Genomic DNA, 24,538 nt, shown 5'->3' on the forward strand with positions numbered 1-24,538 from the left:
TGATGCCTCAAAGAGGAGAAAGGGGCTATGATTCATCCCCTCTCCGGGCTGGGTGGGGCCAGCTAAAGAAAGGGGCTCCATCAGACAGCAGCATTGACTGCAGTTAGACCACCAGAAGGACTTCTGGTCACCCGAAGAGTGTGAGAAAGTGGCAAAAGACAGGAGGTCCTTTAAACAAAAGTATGAGGGGCATGTGAGGACGGTTCCTCCCTGCTGGGGGCAACCCCCTCAGTGCCCCTCTTCCTTCCTCCAGGAAGGGGCGGGCACCTGTCACGTGGGCATCTTGCCCATACGCAAATCAGCACCCAGCCACGCACTGTGGTGAACCCTGAGGCTCATTCTTCCCCATTTTCCAGGCTGTCTCCCGTCAATACAACCCCTGCCCGAGGAAGAGCGAGCCAGAAAGCTCGGCCGGCTTTCCAGGCTCCTTCGGGGAAGCAGTGTGCAGGGACAGAGGCCTCTGGGGTCTGGGAAAACGGGACCCAGAGCTAAGCCTGAGGGCTGCAATCACCTCCCCACCCCCACCCCAGCCCCGGGAGCCGGCCGGAAACCGGAAATGCCTGTTACCGGGGCTTGGTTGGTGAGATCGAAAAAAGGGTGGGTGGAGGGGCCCTTTGCATTCAACCCATCAGCCCTTAATCAGGCAACCTCAGGCTCCCTGCGGGTGCCCAGAGAGGGAGGGTGCGCTGTGCACCCTGTCAAACTCCAAAGCAGGGGTGCAGAGTGCACACACCTCATCCTAGCCCTCAAGCCCTTCTGTGAGGCCGCCCGTTTCTCTTCTGCCCCATCTCCTACCACCCCAGCACACACTCCACTTTTCAGCCCCGGTGGGAGGGTCAGGCAGATCTGGTCCAACTCCCAGGCCAGCCCAGCAAGCTGAAGGAGCTTGGATAGGGCATTTTACTTTCCATTGATTCAATCGACGCATCTGTACATTGGGAATGAAAATACTTGACCCAATTTTTGCAGTAGAGCCTGGTGTGAGACTCAGCACTCCACACCTTGTCAAGCATTAATTCAGCAAGCATGTATGGAATGCCTACTGTATGCCAAGCGCCAGAATGTGGTGTGGTCAAAGCAAACAGAGCCCTGTCCTAACAGGGTTTATACGATCCAGCCAGGAGACAGACGCTAAGCAGACAGCAACATGAATAAAGAATTGAAGACGAAGGTGGTGAGAGGGTGTACCAGAAAGCACAGAGAATTGCAGGATCTGGTTAAAGAGGTTTTGGGGTGGTGCAGAAGGGAATGGTGCAATGCAGGCGACAAATGGTGAGCGGCTGGCGCGGTGGCTCACACCGTAATCCCAGCACTTTGGGAGGCTGAGGGGGGCGGATCACTTGAGGTCAGGGGTTCAAGGCCAGCCTGGGCAACATGGTGAAACTCCACCTCTTCCAAAAAAAAAAAAATACAAAAAAAAAAAAATTAGCTGGGTGTGGTGACAGGCACCTGTAGTCCCAGCTACTCAGGAGGCTGAGGCAGGAGAGTCACTTGAACCCAGGAGGCAGAGGTGGCAGTGAGCTGAGATCACGTCACTGCACAGCCTGAGCAACAGAGCGAGAATGTCTCAAAAAAAAAAAGTAGTTGGGCGTGATGGCTCATGCCTGTAATTCCAGCACTTTGGGAAGCTGAGGAGGGTGGATGACTTGAGATCAGGAGTTTGAGACCAGCCTGGCCAACGTACAGTGAAACCTGTCTCTACTAAAAATACAAAATTAGCTGGATGTGGTGCCGCACAGCTGTGGTTACAGCTACTTGGGAAGCTGAGGCCGGAGAATCGTTTGAGCCTCGGAGGTAGAGGTCGCAGTGAGCCAGGATCACACGACTGCACTCCAGCCTGGGCAACAGAGCAAGACTCCATCTCGAAAAACAAAAAAAACTTAGAGATGGTGAAGCAAAGAGGAGAAGCATGCTGAGCAGCTGGCAGGAACGTCACATGGTAGATCCACTTTGGAAGCGTTGGTACGTTTTCCTTGTTATTATTATTATTTTTTTTTACCTTGCAAATCCAGCACAAAGGAAGAAAAGTTAGTTCATTTTCTTCTTGTTAAAAAAAAAAATTAAGAGTCAGAGTCTCCCTAAGTTGGCCAGGTTGGTCTCAAACTCCTAGGCTCAAGTGATCCTCCCGTCTCAGCTCCCCAAAGCGCTGGAATGGGAGGTATGAGCCACCTTGACTGGCCTGGTACTTTTTTTTTAGAACCTTAAGCATGCACCTCTCATATGACATATTCCATTCCCAGGCATTTACTCAAGAGAAATGAAAGCGAATCTCCACACAAAGACTCATACAGAATGTTCGTAGCAGCTTGATTCTTCTTTTTTTTTTTTTTTTTTTCTTTGAGACGTAGTCTCACTCCATCGCCCAGGCTGGAAGTACCGTGGCACAATCACAGCTCGCTGCAGCGTCAAACTCCTGGGCTCAAGCAATCCTCCTGCCTCAGCCTTCCAAAGAGTTGGGACGACAGGCACGTACCACCGTGCCCAGCTAGCCATCTGATTCATCACAGCCAAAAGGATCATCCGCACATCTAACCTCCATCGAGTGATGAACGGATAAACCGCGGTGCGTCCGTACGACAGAATGTTACACTGATACGTGCGGCAACACGGATGAACCATGGCAACATCAGGCTCAGTGAAAGCAGCCAGTCACAGAAGACCACGGATGATACTGTAACCGGATGTTTCAGGTTCTTGGCGCCCCCCAGCCCAGGAATGGGGGAAGAGGCCCTGGAGGTGCAGTGGCTCATTCAAGTAAATATTGGACCCAAAGAGTTTTGCAGAAAAGCAATTTGTCAGGCAAAGAGAGAGAGAAAGAGAAATAGAGCAAGTGAGCTCTCACGCTGTTGTGGGAGGGGATCCAGAGATGGAGTCCGCACAAGTGAGGGGCAGGGGGACTTTAAATCTGGGAGTTACTCCCACCCCATTCAAGTCCTTGTCCAGTGAGAGGAATTCTTCCAGACTTCCTCTGGAGTAATTAATTTTTGACTCTGACATCAGATGGCTGCCCTTGCCCACAGTCCTCCCATAGCTTTTCAGTGCCTTTTTTTTTTTTTTTTTTTTTTTGACAGAGTCTCACTCTGTCACCAGGCACCATGCTGGAGTGCAGTGGCATGATCTCAGTTCAGTGCAACTTCTGTCTCCCAGGTTCAAGCAATTCTCCTGCCTCAGCCTCCCGAGTAGCTGGGACTACAGGCACGAGCCACCATGCCCAGCTAATTTTTTGTATTTTAGTAGAGACGGGGTTTCACCATGTTGGCCAGGATGGTCTCGATCTCTCGACCTCGTGATCCACCCGCCTCGGCCTCCCAAAGTGCTGGGATTACAGGTGTGAGCCACGGCGCCCGGCCTTTCAAGGGCTTTTCAAACAAAAGAAGCTCACCTGGGCAGTCTACCTTCCAAGGTGGGAAAGTTAAACAAAGAACTCTAGACTCCTGGAGGGAGATGTGAAAGAAGGCAGGTCAGGCATGTCACTGGGAAGTTCTTGCCTTTAAAGCCACGCCCCTTGTGGACCCAGGAAGAGAAGTTAACACATTCCCTCAATACCATTCCATTTATATAAAACTCTAAGAAATGCAAAGTCATCTACTGCGACTAAAAGCAAATCAGTAGGTACCAGGGGATGAGAGGTGGGAGGAGAGGGAGGCAGGGATGGAGAAAACGTTGAGGGGCAATGGATATGATCCATCGATTTCCAGGCTGGGTTCATGCTTGCATAGCGACATCAAATTTTACCAAATCAGGCCAGGTTCAGTGACACACACTTGCAACCCCAGCTACCCAGGCAGGAGGCTAGGATGCGGAAAAAATAGCTGGGTGTGGTGGCACGTGCCTATATTTCCAGCTGAGACAGGAGAATCACTTGAAGCTGGGAGGCAGAGGTTGTAGTGAGCCAAGATATCACTCCACTGCCCTCCAGCCTGGGAGACAGAACGAAACTCCATCTCAAAAAAGAAAAAGAGTGTACTAAACCCCAAAACCATCAGGGCCAGAAGAGCTAAGGCGTGCCACCCTGTCCCAGGAGATAGTAAACCATGACATATCATCCGTTGAGAACCAGGCTGCTTACCCATTAGAGTTATAAATAAAATAAATAAATAAGAGAACGACGCCCTGGAGGAAGCAGTCTGTGTGTGTTACAACTGTCTCCTCTGGTCTTCAAAACGACTCTGCAATGAAGTAGGGCTTCTATTCCACGAGTAATACACAGAGCTCAGAGAAGGAGAGTCATTTGCTCAAGATTCATGCAGGTCATTAACCTGATTGGTTTTACACTACCAGAAAGGGAAATGCTTTTCCCAGGCCCCTTTGCACCCTGGCTCCCAGGTAGGTTCAGCCAATGGGAGGTCCTTGCTGGTACATAGAGTAGGAAGAGAAGCCAGAATACGGCTTCTTGTCACGAGAACTGCCGTGAAGTGACACTGCGTGATTTCTACGTAGGTTAGAAGCCGCCTTGCAGCTTCTGCCTTGATCTTTTGTGAAATACTTGCTCTCTCTCTCTGGGTTTCTTGGTACCTAGTCACCATGTTGTGGGGAAGCCCAAGCCATTTGGAGAGACCACAAGGAAGTGCTCCAGTCAATAGCCCCAACTGAGCATTGCCTCAGGTCATCCCAACCCAGACACCCATCATGTGACGAAGAATGCTCCAGAGGATTCTAGTTCCCAGAAAGTCAAGGTTTCTCACCGTGGAACCAAGACACCGTCATCACTATGCCCTGTCTGAATTCCTGAGTCATAGAATCCGTGAGAATCATAAAATCCTGTTTTTCTTACATCACTCAGTTTGGGGTGGTTTGTTTCACAGCAATAACTAATAACCTAAATATATGGTGGTGCCAACACCATAGGTTGTGAAAATTCAAAAGTATTAACAAGTATAAAGTACCTAGAACAACACCTGAACATAGTGGGTGCTTACTAAAGTGACCTATGGTTCTTGTTTGCTATTCATGACACCTTCTGAACCTGCTCCTCTCAACTACATTAGTCTCTTGACACTACACCCATCTTCTTATCCTCTTTGTGTTTGTTTTGTTTTGAGATAGAATCTCATTGTCAATCACAGCTCACTGCAGCCTCAAACTCCTGGACTCAAGTAATCCTCCTGCCTCAGCCTCCCCAAATGCTGGGATTACAGGCATGAACCACCATGCCTGGCCTGGCCTGCTTTTCCTCTTTAATCACCGTATTCTCTTCTCCCCAACGTTTCTGTAGTGTTACAACCTCGGGCTCAACCCTCAGACCATTTCTTTTCCCTCTCTCTTCTTTGTCCTAAATGATTTCACTCATTGATAAACGATTTATTACCAATAAACAAATAAATTAATAAATAATTCATTTATCAATGAGTGAAATTTACGCTTGGCAAATAAATCATTTACCATTGATTTATTGGTAAATAAATCATTTATCAATGGTTTATAAATGATAAATAGCCGGGCATGGTGGCAGATGCCTGTAGTCCCACCTACTGGGGAGTCTGAGGTGGGAGAACTGCTTCAGCCAGGAGTTCTGGGCTGTAGTGTGCTATCCTGATTGGGTGTCCACAATAAGTTCAGCATCAATATGGTGACCTCCCAGGAGCGGGAGACCACCAGGTTGCCTAAGGATGGGTGAACCGGCCCAGGTCGGAAACAGAGCAGGTCAAAACTCCCGTGCTGATTAGCAGTGGGATCGCGCCTGTGAATAGCCACTGCACTCCAGCCTGGGCAACAGAGTAAGACCCCGTCTCTTAAAACAATTAAAAAAAATAAATAAATGATAAATAAATTACATATCAATATCGCTAGTAAATCACTTATTTACCATTTATTTACCAATCACTTAACAGATACTGCTTGGAGCACTTTACAACTTTACAACTATACAACTATTATCTCATTTTTAATTCTTATAACAACTCTATAAGGTAGGGACTATTTTTATCCCCCTTTGAAGATGGGGAAACTGAGTCACAGAGAAGTTCTGTGTAAAGACAAACTTGACCCCATCTTGGATGCTAATCCACCATATTGACTTCTTTTTTTTTTTTTTTTTTTTTTTTAAAGACGGGGTTTCACCGTGTTGATCAGGCTAGTCTTGAACTCCCGACCTCAGGTGATCCGCCCACCTTGGCCTCCAAAGTGCTAGAATTACAGGTGTGAGCCACCATGCCCGGCCCATATTGACTTCTGATTAACCCCAGTCCCGGGAATGTCTCCTGAGTTCTACGTTATTTGCCATCCCTAGTGTGAGAACATATCAAAGCAAACTGTGCTTGCCTGCTCGGGAGGGCTGCCTTTAATTGTCCCTCACATTTTCCTATACTATGTAACCCCTGAGTCTGCGAGGTAATGGTGCAGACAGGTACCTGTCTTGCCGCTGCCCAAGATGATGTTTCTGTCCATAAGCTCCCCAACAAATCACCCTTTACCAACAAACAGGATTTGTCTGCTGCATTCTTTGGTGTCTTGGCTCCTTCTGCTTTTGGGGTCACTTTTAATATATGGTCCTTTCTTGAAGCATTTGATAACTTGCCCAAGACCCCACAGCTGTGATTGGAAGCTTGGACTGCCCCAGGCAACCGGAGTCCACGCCCCTGGCACTGAGTCCCTCAGTCTCAGCTCTGTTGACGTTTGGTGGGAGAGGGGCCTGTCCTGGGCATTGGAAGACACTCAGAAACATCTCTGGCCTCTGGGTAATAGATACCAATAGCACACCAGGTCTTTCAGCAGTGACAAATAAAACTGTCTCCAGGCATGGCCAAATGTCCCCTGGGAGGACAGAGTCACTCCCCTTGCCCCCACTCCTACCCCACACCACGCCCTAATTAAGAACCATGCACTGGATGGGCATGGTAGCTCATGCCCTTTAATCCCAGCACTGAGGCTGGGAGGAGAGGATCGCCTGAATGCAGGATTTCAAGAACAGCCTGGGCAACATAGCAAGACCCCATCTCTACCAAATTAAAAAAAAAAAAAAGAATCATATGCTAACCATTATGCCACACTACCTCCCATCCCTAGCTTGATCAAGACTCCCCAAGACCTGTTCTTCCCCTAGTCTTCCCCCTACAGTAGAAGATACCCTAATTCGTGCAAGTCCATAAGCTGTAAACCTAGACACCACCCTGCCTCCTCTTTTCTTATCTATTCTTGGCTTCCCGGAATATGAGCCCTGCCTCCTCTTTTCATCCACCCCCACCCTTCCTCCTCGACCAGAGTGTGAGCTGGACCTCTGACCCCTGGCTCCCAGTCCATGCCACCATCACTTCTCATGGGGATGCCTCTATTAACCTTCTTTTTCCAGATCCCTCTGCTTTCTTTGTTTTTTGTAGAGGTGGGATCTCACTATGTTTCCCAGGATGGCTTCAAACCCTTGGCCTCAAGTGATCCTCCTGCCTTAACCTCCCAAAGCGCTGGGATTGCAGGCATCAGCCACCACACCTGGTCAGGGACGTCTTTAAACCAATGTTCTGTTTAAATGAACCAAGGATTTCCCTTCCCCCTTAAGTTCCACACGCATCCCCATAGCCACTCTAGGGAAGTGCCTTCCTCCCAAACCTCATTCTTTACCACTCTCCCTCCACTCCCTTCCTTCCTTCCAGAAGCTCCTTCATCCAGATTCTTCTCACCTTAGGGTATTTGCACAGCCTTTGCCCTCTCTGCCTCCTGCTTCCAAGAGCTGGCTTCTCCTCCTTCAGCTCTCGGCTTTCCTTGACTACCCTCCAGAAAGCATACCCTCCTCTTCTTCACCTTGATCCCTGGTGTGTTTCATCTGTGACATTTACTACAACGTGCCAGCATTTTGTCTATTTGTTTACTGTCTGGAATAGGTCTGGCACCCTTAAACAATACATCCAAGTCAAATCTCTGGAACCTGTGAATGTGACCTGTGAATGTTTTTTGAAGAAAAGGACTTTGTAAGATGTAAGGTAAGGATCTTGAGATGGGGGGAGGTCTCAGGGACCTTGAGATGAGGTGGTATCTCTTTTATTAGTATTATTATAAAAAATTTTTTTAGATAAAGTCTCCCTCTGTTGCCCAGGCTGGAATGCAGTGGCATGATCTCAGCTCACTGCAAACTCCACCTTCTGGGTTCAAGCAATTCTCCTGCCTCAGCCTCCCAAGAAGCTGGGATTACAGGCACCCACCACTGTGCCTGGCTAATTTTTGTATTTTTAGTAGAGACAGAGATTCACCATGTTGCCCAGGCTGGTTTCGAACTCCTGACCTCAGGTGATCCGTCTGCCTTGGCCTCCCAAAGTGCAGAGATTACAGGTGTGAGCAACTGCGCCTGGCCGTGATGAGGAGGTATCTCAGGGATCTCAAAATGAGGACATAGCTCAAGGACCTTGAGATGAGAAGGATCTCAAGGACCTCAAGATGAGGAGGAATCTGAAGCACCTTGAAATGAAGACATAGCTCAAGGACCTCAAGATGAGAAGATATCTCAAGGACCTCAAGACGAGGAGCTATCTCAAGGACCTCAAGATGAGGAGATATCTCAAGACCATCAAGATGAGGTCATAGCTCAAGGACCTCAAAATGAGGAGATAACCCAACGACCTCAAGATGAGGGACCTCAAGATGGGGAGATATCTCAAGGACCTCAAGATGAGGAGGTATCTCAAGACCCTCAAAATGAGGAGATATCTCAAGACCCTCAAGATGAGGACATAGCTCAAGGACCTCAAGATGAGGAGGTACCTCAAAGGCCTCAAGATGAGTAGATAGTTAAGACCCACCCGGATAATCCAGGATCATCCATGTGGGCCCTTAATCCAATGACAAGTGTTCTTATAAGAGACACACAGACACAGAGGAGAAAATCATGTAAAGATGGAGCCTCAATCCAAGGATGCACGTGAGGTAGGAGGCAGGACTCGACTCTGGAGGTGGAGCTCAGACACCGAACCACATTGAGGACTAGCTGAAACAGGAAAGAGGCAAAAACACTCTCCATAAAACACGGCCACCAGGGCTGTGTTAGTTTACCATTGCCATGGCAACACCCAGACGCTGACACCCCTTTCCATGGCAAAGACCTGACAACTCAGAAGTTACCACCTTATTTCTTGAACTCTCTGCATAATCCACCCCTTAAATGTACACATAATTGAAGGGGGTATAAACATGCCTGCAGCACTACCTCTGAGCTGCTCCTCTGGGCTCACTGCCTACAGGAGAGTCGCTCTGGTGTTGCTCTGCATGGCCGCTTCCATAAAAGCTGCTAACACCACCCGTTCACCCTTGAATTCTTTCCCGGGGGAAGCCAAGAACCCTCCTGGGCTAAGCCCCAATCTAGGGGCTCACCTGCCCTAGATCACCTGGAGCCCCCAGAAGCTGGAAAAGGCAGAGAAAGATTCTCTCTGGAGCTTCCAGAGAAAGCACAGCTCTGCAGACACCTTGAGTTTAGACCTCTGGCCTCCAGGATCATGCAAAAATAAACATTCATTGTTCTTAGCCATCCGATCCCTGGTCCTTTGTTGCAAAAGCCACAAGGAACAAAAACACTTCCCCTTCCTTCATAATGGCATCAACCCAGAAAAGCATTAACTGTGTCCATTATGTCCTTTGCCATAACCCCAGCAATCAGTGTAGCCCCTGTCACTGATGATAAAATAATATCAAATGAGTCTTCCTCCCCTCTCCCTCTCCCCAGCTTTTATTTTATTTTATTTTTGAGAGAGAGTCTCACTCTGTCACCCAGGCTGGAGTGCAGTGGTATGATCTCAGCTCACTGCAACCTCCACCTCCTGGGTTCAAGTGATTCTCCTGCCTCAGCCTCCCTAGTAGCTGGAAATACAGGCGTCCACCACCACACCTGGCTAATTTTTTTGTAGTTTTAGTAGAGATGAGGTTTCACCATGTTGGAGATCCACCCGATTCAGCCTCCCAACGTGCTGAGATTACAGGCATGAGCCACCATTAAATGAAAAATAAAAAATAAGATCAGGTACAGTGGCTCACGCCTGTAATCCAGCACTTTGGGAGGCCAAGGTGGGCAGGTTACTTGAGGTCAGGAGTTTGAGAACAGCCTGGCCAAGACAGTGAAACCCTGTCTCTGCTAAAAATACATACACACACACACACACACACACACACACACACACACACACACAAATTAGCCAGGCGTGGTGGCGGGTGCCTGTAGTCCTAGCTACTCTGGAGGCTGAGGCAGAATTGCTGGAACCTGTGAGGCGGAGGTTGCAGGGAGCCGAGATCACACCTCTGTACTCCAGTCAGGGTGACAGAGTGAGAGCTCGTCACAATAAAGAGAAAAGAGTAATATTAAAATGAATACTCTAACTCAGAGAAGCCCTCAATCTCTTCTTTGCTCTTCTCAGCCAGTCATCTTCAGGTCTCTTTGGATCATCCCCAAGACAGCAAGCTTACTCCCTCCAAAACGGTGGTTTGCCTCCAGGACAATTCTGCCTCCCAGGGGACATTTGCCAATGTCTGGAGATATTGGGGAGCGGTGCCACTGGTGTCAAATGGATAGAGTCCAAGGATACTGCTAAGCATTTTGGAAAACACAGGGCAGACCGGGCACAGGGGCTCACATCTGTAATCCCAGCACTTTGGGAGGCCAAGGTGGGTAGATCACTTGAAGTCAGGAGTTTGAGATCAGCCTGGTCAACATGGTGAAACTCCATGTCTACTAAAAATACAAAAATCAGCTGGGCATGGTGGCATGCACCTGTAATCCCAGCTACTCAGGAGGCTGAGGCAGGAGAATTGCTTGAACCCAGGAGGCAGAGGTTGCAGTGAGCCAAGATTATGCCAGTGCACTCCAGCCTGGGTGATAGAGCCAGACTCCATCTCAAAAAAAGAAAACACACACACACACACACAAAGGAAGAAATGTAGCCAGGCGAAGCTTGAACCTGGGAGGCAGAGGTTGCAGTGAGCCAAGATCATGCCAGTGCACTCCAGCCTGGGTGATAGAGCCAGACTCCATCTCAAAAAAAGAAACACACACACACACACACACACACACACACACACAAAGGAAGAAACGTGGCCAGGCGAAGTGGCTCATGCCTGTATCCAAGCACTTTGGGAGGCGGAGGTGGGAGGCTCACTTGAGCCCAGAAGTGGGAGGCTGCAGTGAGTGAGCTATGATGGCATCACTGAACTCCAGCCTGGGCAACAGAGCAAGACCCCTTCTCCAAAAAAGAAAAAAGAAAGAGAAACCTGAAGGAGATAAGAGAGCACTCAAAGTATATATTTGAAAGAAGAGAAATCTCTCGCAAAGGAACAGCAGGGCAAAGGCCCTGAGGCTAGATTGTGCCGGGTGGCTGATGTGGCTGCATTGCCGAAAGCAATGGGCGGGGCGGGAGGAGGGGAAGGCTGAGAGGTGGACAGAGGCCTCACGCATAAGCCTTCATGGGCTACAGTCAGGTTTTTGTCTTTTTCACCAAGGGGAGTGGAGAACAAGGGGAAGGCTGTGAGTAGAGAAGGGACAGAGATTTCCAGCATCTTCTGTGAAAGTCCTGAAAGGTGACACTGCCCAGCACTGTATCCAGAGACGAGGTCAGGGACTAGAACAGAATGGAGGCTGGGCGTGGTGGCTCATGCCTGTAATCCCAGCACTTTGGGAGGCAGAGGTGGGAGGGGACATGGTGAAACCCTGTCTCCACTAAAAATACAAAAACTTAGCTGGGCATGGCAGCGAGCACCTGTAGTCCCAGCTACTCAGGAGACTGAGGCAGGAGAATCGCTTGAACCTGGGAAGTGGAGGGTGCAGTGAGCCGAGATTGAGCCACTGCACTCCAGCCTGGGCGACAAAGCGGGACTCCGTTTCAACAAACAAAAAAGAACGGAAATCCTCCCCATGGCCTTGGCTCGGAGCCTCCTCATGATACATCACGTTGAGATTTCCACAGACCTGCATATATCTATTTAGAGACAGGGTCTTCCTCATTTGCCCAGGCTAGAGTACAGTAACAAAATGATTGCTCACTGCAGCATCGAACTTCTGGGCTCAAGACATCCTCCTGCCTCAGCTTCCTGAGTAGCTGGGACTATAGACGTGCACCACCATGCCAGGCTAATTTTCTAATTTCTTTGTAGAGATGGGAACGTGATATGTTGCCCAGGCTGGTCTCGAGCTCCTGGCCTCAAGCAATCCTCCTGTCTCAGCCTCCCAAAGTGCTGAAATTATAGGCAGGAGTCACCATGCCCAACACTAGACCTGCATTCCTGTAGCACCCTCCGTTCTGTATTTCTGCAGCCAGCTAGTCATTACTCTGACGATCTAGGGCACTGACTTCTCTGTGTCCACCCAGCCTGTCTCCTTCTCCCAGCTCCCTGTCAAACCACATTCCTCGTCTCCCTGGTAGTTAAATGGAGCCATATGACCAAGTTCTGGCCAATAACAAGAATGGAGGCTGGGCTTGGTGGCTTATGCCTGTAATCCCAGCACTTTGTGAGGTCAAGGTGAGTGGATCACCCGAGGTCAGGAGTTCGAGACCAGCCTGGCCAACATGGCGAAACCCCATCTCTACTGAAAACACACACACACACACACACACAAATTAGTGAGGTGTGGTGGCACATGCCTGTAATCCCAGCTACTTGGGAGGCTGAGGCAGGAGAATCACTTGAACCTGGTGGGTGGAGATTGCAGTGAGCTGAAATTACACCATTGCACTTGAGCCTGGGTGACAGGAGTGAAATTCCGTCTCAAAAAAGAAAAAAAAAAAAACAGAATGGAAGTGATGTCACCATTTCCAGGCCTGGCCTATGAAATCCTTTCATAGCGATCTTTCCCCAGCAGAAAAGACTCCAAGATCCTTAGGGAAGCTAAAACCATGAGATGCTGGAGCCTGGAGCCTGGAGAGCCTTTATAACACAGAGCCCTCCTCCTCCAACCCCCAAGATGATCCAAACTGAATTGGGACGTAAGCAGTAAACTTTCACTATCATTGAAGTGATATAATTTGGGTTTGGGGTTTTTTTGTTTTGTTTTGTTCTTTTCAAGACAGGGCTCAGCATGTCACCCAGGTTGGACTGCAGTGGCACAACCATAGCCCACGCAGCCTCCAAATCCTGGGCTCAAGAGATCCTCCTGTCTCAGCCTCCTAAGTAGCTGGGACTACAGGCACATGCTACCATGCCTGGCTAATATTTTTGTATTTTTTTTTTTTTTTTTTTTTTTTTTTTTGTAGAGATGGGGATCTTGTGTGTTGCCCAGGCTAGTCTCCAACTCCTTCCAACTCCTGGCCTCAAGCAATTAGCCTGCCTTGGCTTCCCAAAGTGTTGGGATTACAGGCGTGAGCCATCATGCCTGGCAAAATGATGCCTTTTTGTTACAGCAGTTAACATATATACCCTGACTTGTATATCACTGCCTACAGACAGCTCGGACTCAGTGGAATTAGACTAACAAAACTAATGACTCCTATTCATTTAGCGCTCGTTGTATGTTAATCACCATGCTGGGAATTTGATTTTTCTTATCTTTAATTCTTACACCACTCTGAAATAAAGGTACTATCAACATTCTCGTTTTATTTTTATTTATTTATTTTTTGAGATGGAGTCTCACTCCGTCTCCCAGGCTGGAGTGCAGTGGTGCAATCTTGTTTCACTGCCACCTCTGCCTCCTGGGTTCAAGCAATTCTCCTGCCTCAGCCTACCGAGTATCTGGGATTACAGGTGCTGGCCACCACACCCAGCTAATTGTATTTTTAGTAGAGTCGGGGTTTTGCCACGTTGACAAACTCCTGGTCTTGAACTCCTGACCTCAGGTGATCCACCCACCTCAGCCTCTCAAAGTGCTGGGATTGCAAGTGTGAGCCACGTGCATAGTCAACGTTCCCATTTTATAGATTTCCTATTTTACAGATAAAACAATCAATCAGGGATCTGATAGGTTAACTAATCATGTTTTTCTCCAAGACCACAAAGCTAGCAAATACCTGACTTGTAATTTAAGTCAACCTAATATATAAAGAGCTTCTAAAAATCAGTAAGAGACGCCTGTAATCCCAGCACTTAGAGAGGCCAAGGTGTGCCAATCACTCAAGGCCAGGCCATTTTGATACCAACCAGGCCAACATGGAAAAACCCCGTGTCTACCAAAGATACAAAATTTGGCTGGGCGACTTGGCACACACCTGTAATCCCAGCTACTCAGGAGACTGAGGCACGAGAATCACTTGAACCTGGGAAGTGGAGGTTGCAGTGAGCTAAGATCAAGTCGCTACACTCCAGCCTGGGCAACAGAGGAAGACTCAGCTTCAAAAAAAAAAAAAAAAATCAATAAGAGAAAAGGTCAGTATAAAGGGCAACGATAGTAGTAAGCAAGTGATATGAACAGATTATCTCACCGGAAGAAAACATAAATAGCTCTTAAACATAAGGAAAGAGGCTCGGCTTCACTCAGAATAAGAGAAAATGTAAATTGAGACTTAATGAGCTCCACTGATTACCCATCCAGCTGGCAAAACTCCACCATCTTGACAACAGAACCGTCTGCCGGGGAGAAGGCAGAGAAGCAAGTCCTCTGTCTGGCATGTGGTGGCATAATTGAAACAATTCATATGGAAACAGTCCCAGACAGATAACAATTTGGCAATATCTATCAAAAACACAAAGATTGGCTAGCATTTCCGTTGACAAAATAAAATGTCTTAAAATTTGAAAAATAAAAACACGTCATGCCTATAATCCCAGCACTTTGAGAGGCTGAGGCGGGCGGATTACTTGAGGGCAGGAGTTCGAAACTAGCCTGGTCAACACAGTGAAACCCCGTCTCTACTAAAAATAGACAAAAATTAGCAGGGCGTGGTGGTGCGAGCCTATAGTCCCAGCTACTGGGGAGGCAGAGTTTGCAGTGAGCCAAGATGGCTCCACTGCACTTCAGCCTGATGACAGAGCGAGACTCCATCTCAAAACACACACACACACACACACACACACACACACACACACACCGAAAAAAACAAGGCTTGATGGAGCATGATGATTCATACTTACCATCCCAGAACTTTGGGAGGCCGAGGTGAGAGGATTATTCTTGAGGCTGGGAGTTTGAGACCAGCCCAGGCAACATAGTGAGACCCCCATCTCTACTTTAGAAAATAGTGGGCTTGGTGGTGTGCCCCTGTAGTTCCAACTGCTCAGGAGGCCGAGGCAGGTGGATCACTTGAACCTGGGAAGTGGAGGTTGCAGTGAGCAGAGATGATGCCACTGCACTGCAGTCTGGGTGACAGGGCAAGACTCCGTCTCAAAAGAAAGATAAGAAATCTTTGCATAAAATATGGTATAGAAGATAAGAAATCAGCTGGGTGTGGTGACTCACACCTGAAATCAATCCCAGCACTTTGGGAGGCCGAGGCGGGCAGATCACCTGAGGTCAGGAGTTCAAGACCAGCCTGGCCAACATGGCGAAACCCCATCTCTGCTAAAAATACAAAAAAAATAAGCTGGGTGTGGTGGCTCACACCTGTAATCCCAGCCACTCAGGAGGTTGAGGGCAGGAGAATCTCTTGAGCCCAGGAGGCAGAGGCTGCAGTGAGCCGAGATGGGTGCCATTGCATTCCAGCCTGGGGAATAGAGTGAAACTCTGTCTCAAAAAGAAAAAGAAAAGATAAATCTTGTAACACAGCGTTAAGTATTCAGTGCAGTCCGACGCTGGGCAGGTTTGTAGCTTAGGAGCAATAGATTATACCGTATAGCCAGGTACGCAGACGCCGAAGCACCTACATTTGCGTAAGTGTATTCTACGGTGTTCACACAACCATGAATCGCATAACAAGGCACTTCTCAGAACAGATTCCTTTCATCAAGCAACACATGACTGTATATGCAGCTAAATACTTTTCTAGGTTCTTTACAATAATTCACTTATCCGCCACAACAATGCCTTAAATAGAAATTTAGCATCCTCATTTTACAGATGAGAAACCAGGGAACAGAGGGATTTAGTAATGTGCCCAAGGTCACACAGCAGAGGAGCTGGAAAATGATTCATGGACAAGGTTATTATTATTTTTTAGAAGCTATAATTGACCCAGGCACAGTGGTGCACACCTGCGATCCCAGCACTCTGGGAGACTGAGGCAAGCAGATTACCTGAGGTCAGGAGTTTGAGACCAGCCTGGCCAACTTGGTGAACCAGGCCAACCTGGCCAACCCCATGTCTGCTAAAACTACAAAATTAGCCAGGCGTGGTGGCAGGTGCCTGTAATCCCAGCTACTCGGGAGGCTGAGGCAGTAGAATTGCTTGAACCTGGGAGGTGGAGGTTGCAGTGAGTGGAGAGTACACTACATTCCAGCCTGGACAACAAGAACAAAACTCCATCTCAAAAATAAATACTTAAAAGAAAACCTCCTTCATGATGTGCTTATTTCACATTGCATGCCTGTATCAAAATAGCTCATGTACCCCATAAATATGTCTACTATGTACCCACAAAAATTAAAAGTTGATTTAAAAATTTAAAAAATCTTAATTAGGTATGGTAGCAGGCACCTGTAGTCCCAGTCTTGGGAGGCTGAAGTAGGAGGATCACCTCGGCCTGGGAGATGGAGGCTGCAGTGAGCCTTGATGGCAGCATTGCACCACAGTGCTACAGCCTGGGGGACAAAGGAAAACTTTATCTCAAAAAAAAAAAAAAAGCTATAATTATAGAATAGGGAAATTATTTTCTCCCACTTTTATTTTATTTTTGACACAAAGTCTTACTCTGTCGCCAGGCTGGAGTGCAGTGGTACAATCTTGGCTCACTGCAACCTCTGCCTCTCGCGTTCAAGCGATTCTCCTGCCTCAGCCTCCTGAATAGCTGGGATTACAAGCATGCACCACCATGCCCAGCTAACTTTGTATTTTTAATAGGGACGGGGTTTCACCATGTTGGCCAGGCTGGTGTCGAACTCCTGATTTTGTGATCTGCCCACCTCGGCCTCCCAAAGTACTGGGATAACAGGCTTGAGGCACCGCACCCGACCGTGTTTGTTAAAATAAATGGAATATAGCAGGGCGCGGTGGCTCAAGCCTGTAATCCCAGCACTTTGGGAGGCCGAGGCGGGTGGATCACGAGGTCGAGAGATCGAGACCATCCTGGTCAACATGGTGAAACCCCGTCTCTACTAAAAATACAAAAAATTAGCTGGGCATGGTGGCGCGTGCCTGTAATCCCAGCTACTCAGGAGGCTGAGGCAGGAGAATTGCCTGAACCCAGGAGGCGGAGGTTGCGGTGAGCCGAGATCGCGCCATTGCACTCCAGCCTGGGTAACAAGAGCAAAACTCCGTCTCAAAAAAATAAAATAAAATAAAATAAAATAAATGGAATATGCAGCCATGTTATAAAGAATAGTTATAATCTCTATAGGCTGACGTGGAAAGACTGTCAGGTGATTAGTGAGGAAAGCAGGCATAGAGCAGTGGGTAGCGTGTCATCTTTCCTGTTACGGGAGGAGCGGAGATAAGAACCTCTATTCTGGCCGGGTGCAGTGGCTCATGCCTGTAATCCCAGTTCTTTGGAAGGCTGAGGCGGGAGGATTGCTTGAGGCCAGGAGTTCGAGACCAGCCTGGGCAACATAACAAAACCCCATCTCTACAAAAATTTAAAAATTAGCCAGGTATGCTGATGCACACCTGTAGTCCCAGCTACTCGGGAGGCTGAGACAGAATCTCTTGAACCCGGGAGGCAGAGGTTGCACTGAGCCAAGATCGTGCCACTGCACTCCAGCCTTAGTGACAGAAATTAGCCAGGCATGGTGACGGGTGCCTATAATCCCAGCTACTCAGGAGGCTGAGGCAGGAGAATTGCTTGAACCTAGGAGGTAGAGGCTGCAGGGAGTTGGGATGGTGCTACTGCACTCCAGTCTGGGAGACAGCGAAGCTCTGTCTCATTAAAAAAAAAAAAAAAAAAAAAAGGCAGGGGGCGGGGGCCAGGCATAGTGGCTCACATCTGTAATTCCAGAACTTTGGGAGGCCAAGGCAGGTGGATCATGAGGTCAGGAGTTCAAGACCAGTATGGCCGAGATGGTGAAACCCTGTTGCTACTAAAACTACAAAAAATTAGCCAGGTGTGGTGGTGTGTGCCTGTAATCCATCTACTTGGGAGCCTGAAGCAGAGAATTGCTTGAACCCGGGAGGCAGAGGTTACAGTGAGCCAAGATCACACCACTGCACTCCAGCCTCAGTGACAGAGTGAGACTCCATTCTCGCCCCCCCACCACCACCGCCCAAAAAAGGGAGAGTTGGTGTGTCGGTATAGCTGTGGCTTCTCATGATGGTATCATTCTCTCTCTGGGCCTCAGATCCCAAGGGGGCCAGCCAGCTTGGAGACTCACTCAGATCTGACCTGCACCGTTCCCACCAGCTGGGCCGGTCCCTACCCTGAACATACAGGCACTGACCAGTTCCTAACTCAGGGCCTTTGCACTGGCAGTAACCACTGCCTGGGACTCCGTTTCCCCAGATCCACATGACTCATTCCTTAATTTTCCCCAGGTCTCTGCTCCACTATCACCTTATCGTTAGCCCTCCTAGTCACAGTGCCCCCTGCATACCCTGTCCTACCTTGTTTTCTCCAGGGCAGTACGTACCACCTCCAGACTTACACATTGTCTTACTTCCTCACCGTCAGCCTCCCCCTGTAGAATGCAGGCTCCTCAACAACAGGTGTGTGTGTGTGTGTGTGTGTGTGTGTGTGTGTGTGTGTGTGTGTGTCTGTGAGATTCCCACTGTTCCTAGCACCAAGAACAGGGCCTGGCAGATGTCATTGTTGGATGAATGGGTGGGTACATGGACAGATAGATGAGTAGGTGGGTGGATGGGTGGCTGGATGGATGGAAGGGTGGGTGGGTACGTGGATGATAGATAGATGAGTGAATGCATGGAGAGATGAGTAGCTGGATGGATGAATGGATGGATGGATGCAGTGGGTGGTTGGATGGAGGGATGGGTGGGTGAGTGGATGACAGATACATGAGTGAATGGATGGATCCATAGATGGATGGGTGGATGGGTGGATGGATGGAAAAATCGATGGATGGACTGATAGAGGGATAAATGAGTAAATGAGTGGATGGACAGATGAGTAGATGAATGGGTGGGTGGTTGAATGGATGGGTGGATGAAGAGATGATTGGATGGATGGGTAGAGGAGTGGAGAGACGAATGGATGGATAGGTGGGTGGGTGGATGGGTGGATGGATGGATGGATGAGTAGATGAATGGGTGGATGGATGGATGGATGGATGGGTGGGTGGCTAGGTGGATGATAGACAGATGAATGAATGCATGGATCCATGGTAGATGGGTGGATGGATGAATGGAAAGATGGATGGACTGATATATGGATAAATGAGTAAATGAGTGGATGGATAGATGGACAGATGAGTGGATGAATGGGTTGGTGGTTGAATGGATAAATGAATGAATAGATGATTGGATGGATGAGTGGGTGGATGGGTAGATGCGTGGATGGATGGATGGATGGAAGGATGGCTGAGTGTGTGGATGGGTGGATTAGGACTGTCTTTGGAGTGCAGCTGCTCCCCTAGAGATTAGCATCGTGCATCCTCGCCCTTCATCCAAAAACTGGCTTTAACTGAGACACACACAAGAGTGGAAGTTCATCCTTAAGTCTATCCACTTTCCCATTAGCTGCTATTGAAGCATCACAGAGCACTTGACTCCCTGCCAGATCTGGGGCCTAATGGGTCCCATGACTACTTCCTCATTCCCTGGGAACCAGAAGGTGGTTACGCAACTGTAGACAAACTGGGATGGCCCATGGCCAGAGAGGATGGATGCTCGGGTACGGGAAGGCTTGTCCCAGCTGAGGAGGGTGTAAGCCCCTGGCACTGAAGAAACAGAAGGGCCAGGCACAGTGGCTCATGCCTGTAATCCCAGTATTTCGGGAGGCCAAGGAGGGCGGATCACCTGAGGTCACGAGTTCAAGGCCAGCCTAGTAAACATGGCAAAACTCCATCTCTACTAAAAATAAAAAAAATAAAAAAATAAAAAAAAAATAAAAAAAAAAAAACTACCCAGGGGTGGTGATACGTGACTGTAGTCCCAGCTACCTGGGAGGCTGGGGCAGGAGAATCACTTGAACCCGGGAGGTGGAGGTTCCAGTGAGCCAAGATTGCACCACTGCACTCCAGCCTGGGTGACAGAACAAGACTCTATCTCAAAAATAAAACACAAAATAAAAAAATAAAAGGAACAAAGGCCCACCAATCTCTCCCACCAATGGCCCTCCCCCTAAGAACCACCCCCCAGGAACCCCCATGGGTCCATCGCCATGAACTTATCCTCCCAGCTCCTCATCTGCAGGGCCAGCCTAAGGGCCAGATGGGAGCTGTCCCCTCAGACCTCAGTGCAGGGCTGTATTCCCCAGACCCCAGGATAGGACTGTCTCTCCTTATATCCCAGAGCAGATGGGACTCCACCAGCCGGGCCCCGTCCCCCATTTCTACCCAGCAGCCCAAGGGAAGCAGACAAGAGACGCTACATGAGTACAATCCAGTACATCCCAGGCCCAGCCAACCACATTCAAATAGGGATTTGAATATATTTCCTGAGCCAGCCTGGGACAGTCACAGTCAAATCCGACACCACCCCTCCAGCCTGGGCCCCTGCAGAAATCCCTGCAGAGAAATCGCTGCTCTTCCAGGCACCAAGACCTCAGGACCCACTCTCTGAGCCCAGGGCTGGGCCCTGCCTCAATGTCTCCCCTGGGAGGAAGCTCGGATCCCTGGGGCCGCAGCCCCCCACCTGCCCCACGTTGCCCCAGGCCCAGGCAGGAAGCCAAGGGGGAAGGAAGATGTAAGGGGAAGGAAGGGGCCCAGGGCCTGGGAGGAGGAGACACATGTGGGGAAGATGTTGGTGGAGGCCCCTCCCCCACAGCCAGACTCGGGGGGTCAAAGGAGTCCAAAACTTCAGGTAACCCATCGGCTACCCTGGGGGTTCTGAGATGCCCCCAGGGACCTCGAGTTGGTCCCATTTGGGGGCATGAGCCCCAGTAGAGTCAGCCTGGGGCTTGAGAGAGTTAACCCCTAGTTCGTCAGTTCTCAGCTGAGTTTGGGCCAACTCAGGGCCTGTGAACCCACATGGGGTGGGGGACCTGTGAAGCTTCGGGAGGCCACGCCATAATCTCAGATTGTGACTACCCCCTGGGCCAGCCCCGGACCTATCAGCATAACCCCTCTACTTTGCAGGCCCAGAGGTGGAGCACGTCAACCCCAGGAAGGACCCCCTCTCCAGCCCTCAGCACATCTGCCCTTGGAGGCCTTACCTGGGACATCTGGGGGCGCAGGTTGACCTCACGAAGGTTGATGGCATGCGGTAGCAGGTTGTTAAGCAGCTGACACAGAAGGACACCATCGCGGAGGGCCTGGGCCAGTTCACACACCTGAGCCCCATCCCAGGTCACGCGGTGGCTGGGCGGCAGCACGCGGCACTGGATGAGCCAGTGGGTGCACTGGCGCCACAGTTCCATGGCCGCTGCCTGCCCGGGGCTGGCCGTGCACCCTCTCGGCCTCCACCACCCGCCCGCCTGCACGCCCGCCCGCCTTGCTCGCCTGTGGAGCGACAGCTAGTGCTACCACTTCCTCTTCTTTGCCTGTAACTGTCGCCCTGAGAGGGGGTGGAGGAGGAGGAGCCATGGGGCAGGGGGAGTTGGGGTAGCACCTGCAGCCCAGCCCCACCCCATACAGAATCTGACATCTCTTTCGTCCACCCACTCGACACAGGCCTGGGCACGGGCAATTGGGGGGCTACGGGAGGCAGGCCAGCTAGACTACCAGATGGGCGAGCTTCCTCTATATGCAGACAGTGACACTCTGAAATATACCCAGAATTCACCCACTTCTCACCCCATCCTCTGGTCCAGCCCCATCACCACTCGCCTGGTCTCCTGACTGCAGCCCCCGTCCCCCCAAGTCTGTCCTCCCTGCAGCCACCAACAGAGGTTGCCTGTGAGCATCTGAGTCAGAGCCCACCCCTCCCCTGCCCACAACCCTCTATGGCTCCCACTTTCCTCAAGGGACAAGCCCGAGTCCTCCCCAAGGCCCAGAAAACTCTGCTTGAATTGCCCAGTTCCCTCCCTGTCTGTTCTCCCCTCCCCCCCTCCCCGCTCTTCACTCTGCTCCAGCCACACCAGCCTCCTCACTCTTTCTTCATGGTGCAGGAGCATACGGTCCTGCCCCAGGACCTTTGCACAGCTGTGTCGTCCACCTTAGGCAACTTCATGGCTAGCTCCATCACCCCCACAGGTCTTTGCTCAAATGCTACCTTCCCATGAGGTCTTCCCAAACCCCCTGACTTCAAATCACAGCCTTTTCTGCACATCATCGGCCCTCCCCACTTCCCTAGGTTAAGCCCTGATCTTTATCCAACAAATCTTACTTTTATCGTAGTTATTTCATCCTTTTCTCCTTTCTTCCTCTCTCTCTCTTCCTTCCTTCTTCTTTCTCCCTTGCCTCCCTTTCCTTTCCCTTCCCTTCTCTTTTCTTTTTTGACAGGGCCTCACTCTGTCACCCAGGCTGGAGTGCAGTGGCAAGATCTCGGCTTACCGAAAGCTCTGCCTCCCAGGTTCAAGTGATTCTCCCCCACCTCAGCCTCCCAAGCAGTTGGGATTACAGGCACCTGCCACCACGCCCAGGTAATTTTTGTACTTTTACAGAAACGAGGTTTCAGCATGTTGGCCAGGCTGGTCTCAAACTCCTGACCTCAAGTGATCTGCCCGCCTTGGTCTCCCAAAGTGTTGGGATGACAGGCATAATCCCAACCCAGGCTGGACCTCAGTGGCACAATCATAGCTTACCACAGCCTTGAACTCCCAGACTCAGGTGATCCTCCAGCCTCAGTCTCTCAAGTAGCTGGAACTACAGGCTTGTACCACTGCGCCTGGCTAATTTTATTTTATTTTATTTTATTTTATTTTATTTTATTTTATTTTGAGACAGAGTCTTGCTCTGTCACCTCTTGAACTCTGCCTCCCAGGTTCAAGCGATTCTCCTGCCTCAGCTTCCTGAGTAGCTGGGATTACAGGTGTCACCATTCGGGGCTAATTTTTGTATTTTTAGTAGACACGAGGTTTCTCCGTGTTGCTCAGGCTGATCTCAAACTCCTGGTCTCAAGTGATCCACCTGCCCCAGCCTCCCAAAGTGCTGGGGTTACAGGTGTGAGCCACCGCTCCCAGCCCAAACGTGTCTTTCATTAATTCATTCAACAAACATTTACTGGCTTCCCAGCAATTACCGTATCATTAGCTGAAATCTTCTTCACGAGGCTAGGTCTCTCTGCCCCCACCTCCAGCTTCCACCCAACTAGAGTGTAAGCAGGACCCTCCCGCTCCATCCAACACACAGCCCTCATCTTGGGGTTCCTTTTTTAATTATTATTTTGAGACAGAGTTTCATGCTTGTTACTCAGGCTAGAGTGCAATGGCACGATCTCAGCTCATAGCAACCTCTGCCTCCCGGGTTTAAGTGATTCTCCTGCCTCAGCCTCCCCGGTAGCTGGGATTACAGGTGCATGCCACCACACCCGGTTAATTTTGTATCTTTAGTAGAGACAGGGTTTCACCATGTTGGTCAGGCTGGTCTCGAACTCCTGACTTCAGGTGATCTGCCCACCTCGGCTTCCCAAAGTACTGGGTTTACAGGTGTGAGCCACCGCATCCGGCCCTGTTTTTTAATTATTATAACCACGAGGAGGCGCTAGACCCCTTCGCTGGACAGGCGCTACCCACTGATTGTACCAATACTAGAAGGGTGGGGGTTAAGGTAGAAATCTTCCCTTCTTGAGCCAGGAGTCTCTTCCACATTGGCCAGGGCCGGTGGGAGGAGCCCAGCCTGGTAATTCCCTGCTTTGCAACCCTACGGGCATCAAAACTCTTCATCCCCAAGCATCCTTGGCCCTCTATGCCTCAATTTCCTCATCTGTAAAATGGTGGGTGAATAACTTTCACCGTGAAGCACTATCGTGGAGAAAGTGGGCATGCAAAGATGGAAAGGGAGGCAGACAGGATGAAGCTCCAGAGCCTTGGGTTTGAATCTCACCTCTACCACTTACAAACCAGGTTAACTTGGGCAAATGGTGTAGCTGCCCTGTGTCTCAGTTTCCCCATCTGGAAAGTGGAAGTGATGAAAATACTACCTCCCACCCTTACAGGGTGGCCTGTATGAAAATTAAAATAGGCTAGGCGCGGTGGCTCACGCCTGTAATCCCAGCACTTTGGGAGGCCGAGATGGGTGGATTACCTGAGGTCAGGAGTTCGATACCAGCCTGGCCAACATGGTGACACCCCATCTCAATTTAAAAAAAAAAAAAAAGAAAAGAAAATTAAAATAGAGGCCTCACGCCTGTAATCCCAGCACTTTGGGAGGCTGAGGCAGGCAGATCATCTGAGGGCAGGAGTTCAAGACCAGCCTGGTCAACATAATAAAACCTCATCTCTACCAAAAATACAAAAAATTAGCTGGGTGTGGTGGCCAGCACCTGTAATCCCAGCTACTCAGGAGGCTGCGGCAGGAGAATCACTCGAACCTAGGAGGTGGAGGTTGTAGTGAGCTGAGATAGTTG

At 49.6% G+C, this 24,538-nt stretch overlaps 1 protein-coding gene across 2 annotated transcripts in view; it reads right to left on the minus strand.

Annotated features, from left to right (window-relative positions):
- Window positions 1–21,562, minus strand: part of VAV1 (vav guanine nucleotide exchange factor 1) — a 77,088-nt gene extending 55,526 nt beyond the window's left edge. The window contains exon 1 of one of the 2 annotated variants that reach the window (XM_003938867.4): window positions 21,246–21,562. In XM_003938867.4, the coding sequence (XP_003938916.1) occupies window positions 21,246–21,449 (204 nt within the window). In that variant the 5' untranslated portion in view covers window positions 21,450–21,562. The remainder of the gene's footprint in view (window positions 1–21,245) is intronic. The other variant, XM_039466996.2, reaches the window with a different exon arrangement.
- Window positions 21,563–24,538: the final 2,976 nt, after the last annotated feature.

The sequence above is a fragment of the Saimiri boliviensis genome, chromosome 14, assembly GCF_048565385.1.
Source record: "Saimiri boliviensis isolate mSaiBol1 chromosome 14, mSaiBol1.pri, whole genome shotgun sequence".
NCBI lineage: Eukaryota > Metazoa > Chordata > Mammalia > Primates > Cebidae > Saimiri > Saimiri boliviensis.